At 43.3% G+C, this 1,249-nt stretch overlaps 1 protein-coding gene across 1 annotated transcript in view; it reads left to right on the plus strand.

Moving 5' to 3' along the window:
* The first annotated feature begins 3 nt into the window (after nt 1-3).
* Nucleotides 4-1,249, plus strand: part of CDKN2C (cyclin-dependent kinase inhibitor 2C (p18, inhibits CDK4)) — a 4,561-nt gene continuing 3,315 nt past the window's right edge. The window contains exon 1 of the mRNA XM_009706312.1: nt 4-564. Coding sequence (XP_009704614.1) covers nt 436-564 — 129 coding nt within the window. The 5' untranslated portion in view covers nt 4-435. The remainder of the gene's footprint in view (nt 565-1,249) is intronic.

Here is a 1,249-nt window from a genome sequence, read left to right on the forward strand (position 1 = left end):
TTGCTGCTAAGTTCTCAGATCCCGACTGTGAACAGGGTGGGTTGTCTTCTTCTTCAAAGATCTCAGGTCTGAGTGAGTCTCCGGTGTACGTGTATATATGTTACCTATAACATATATAATATATTGCGTAGCTGTTGACCTATCCCCCCCTCCCCCCGAAAGTGGCCAAAGTCTCTAATAGGAGTTACTCTATATGTGGAAGCAAAGAAATCTTCTTTCAAGTGGAGCTGCAGTTTTGCTGAATAATCACGTGTGAGTTAGGGGCGGGCTCTTGGCAAGGAGGTTTTTTACGAGTATTTACTACAAGGTCTACTCCAGAAGATTAACCATCCCAATCCTTCTGTCAGTCTCCGATGCCATGCCTGGTTAAAAAAAAAAAAAAAAAAAAAAAAAAAAAAATCTCATCTTTTTTCCGATCGTCAGTCACCCTAAAGAATGGCCGAGCCTTCTGGGAACGAGCTGGCGTCCGCGGCTGCCAAGGGGGACCTAGTGCAACTTACTAATTTGTTGCAAAAGAATGTAAACGTCAATGCACAAAATGGATTTGGGAGGACTGCGCTGCAGGTTGGTATCCAGAGAGGGAGAAAATATTTCATCACTGGTACCTCCGTGACCCGGGTTTCCAAAAAAGACAACGTTTTAAACAGGCTGGTGGATGAAATTCGAGTGGTTTTTCAAACTCGTTGGATGCCATATTTTATAACTTTAGTGGCTCCAACTCCCTAAAATGACGTACTTGAAATAAAACTGGTCAAAACCATTATTTCAATCGGGGATCACCCTCAATGTCAAACGGGCTACGAGTTTGCTAATATTTTGTAACTTCGTGGGGAGGAGGCAAGGAATGAAAGGGCTGAGATGAAAAGAAATCAGCTTAGGTGAGCAGGATTTCATAGCAGGTCTGTAAACACAAATGTGCTGTTCTCTGAAGCTTAGGATTTCTCTTTTTCTCCTCCTTATTTTTTTTTTTTTTTCCTGCAATATGCTTTTAAAGCGTGACTTGTCTGGGTTCTGGGGTCTGCTGTAGACGGTACTTTTCCTTTATATGCTGTTTGTGAGGAGTGACCTTTCTCGTTGGGAAGCATGCTGCTCAGAACCGAGGACCTTCGATGTCCAGTGCGAGTTAGCCCGACGAGTCAGGGTTCCAGCTCAATCACTTGCTTTTTCATTCATAATTAAGGCTTGAAAATTTGCTTTTTTAGATCGGCTGGCAGGGCACCGGTTCCAGCTATTTCCTTTCTGATCGTGT

The sequence above is a fragment of the Cariama cristata genome, unplaced genomic scaffold (assembly GCF_000690535.1).
Source record: "Cariama cristata isolate BGI_N322 unplaced genomic scaffold, ASM69053v1 scaffold33948, whole genome shotgun sequence".
NCBI lineage: Eukaryota > Metazoa > Chordata > Aves > Cariamiformes > Cariamidae > Cariama > Cariama cristata.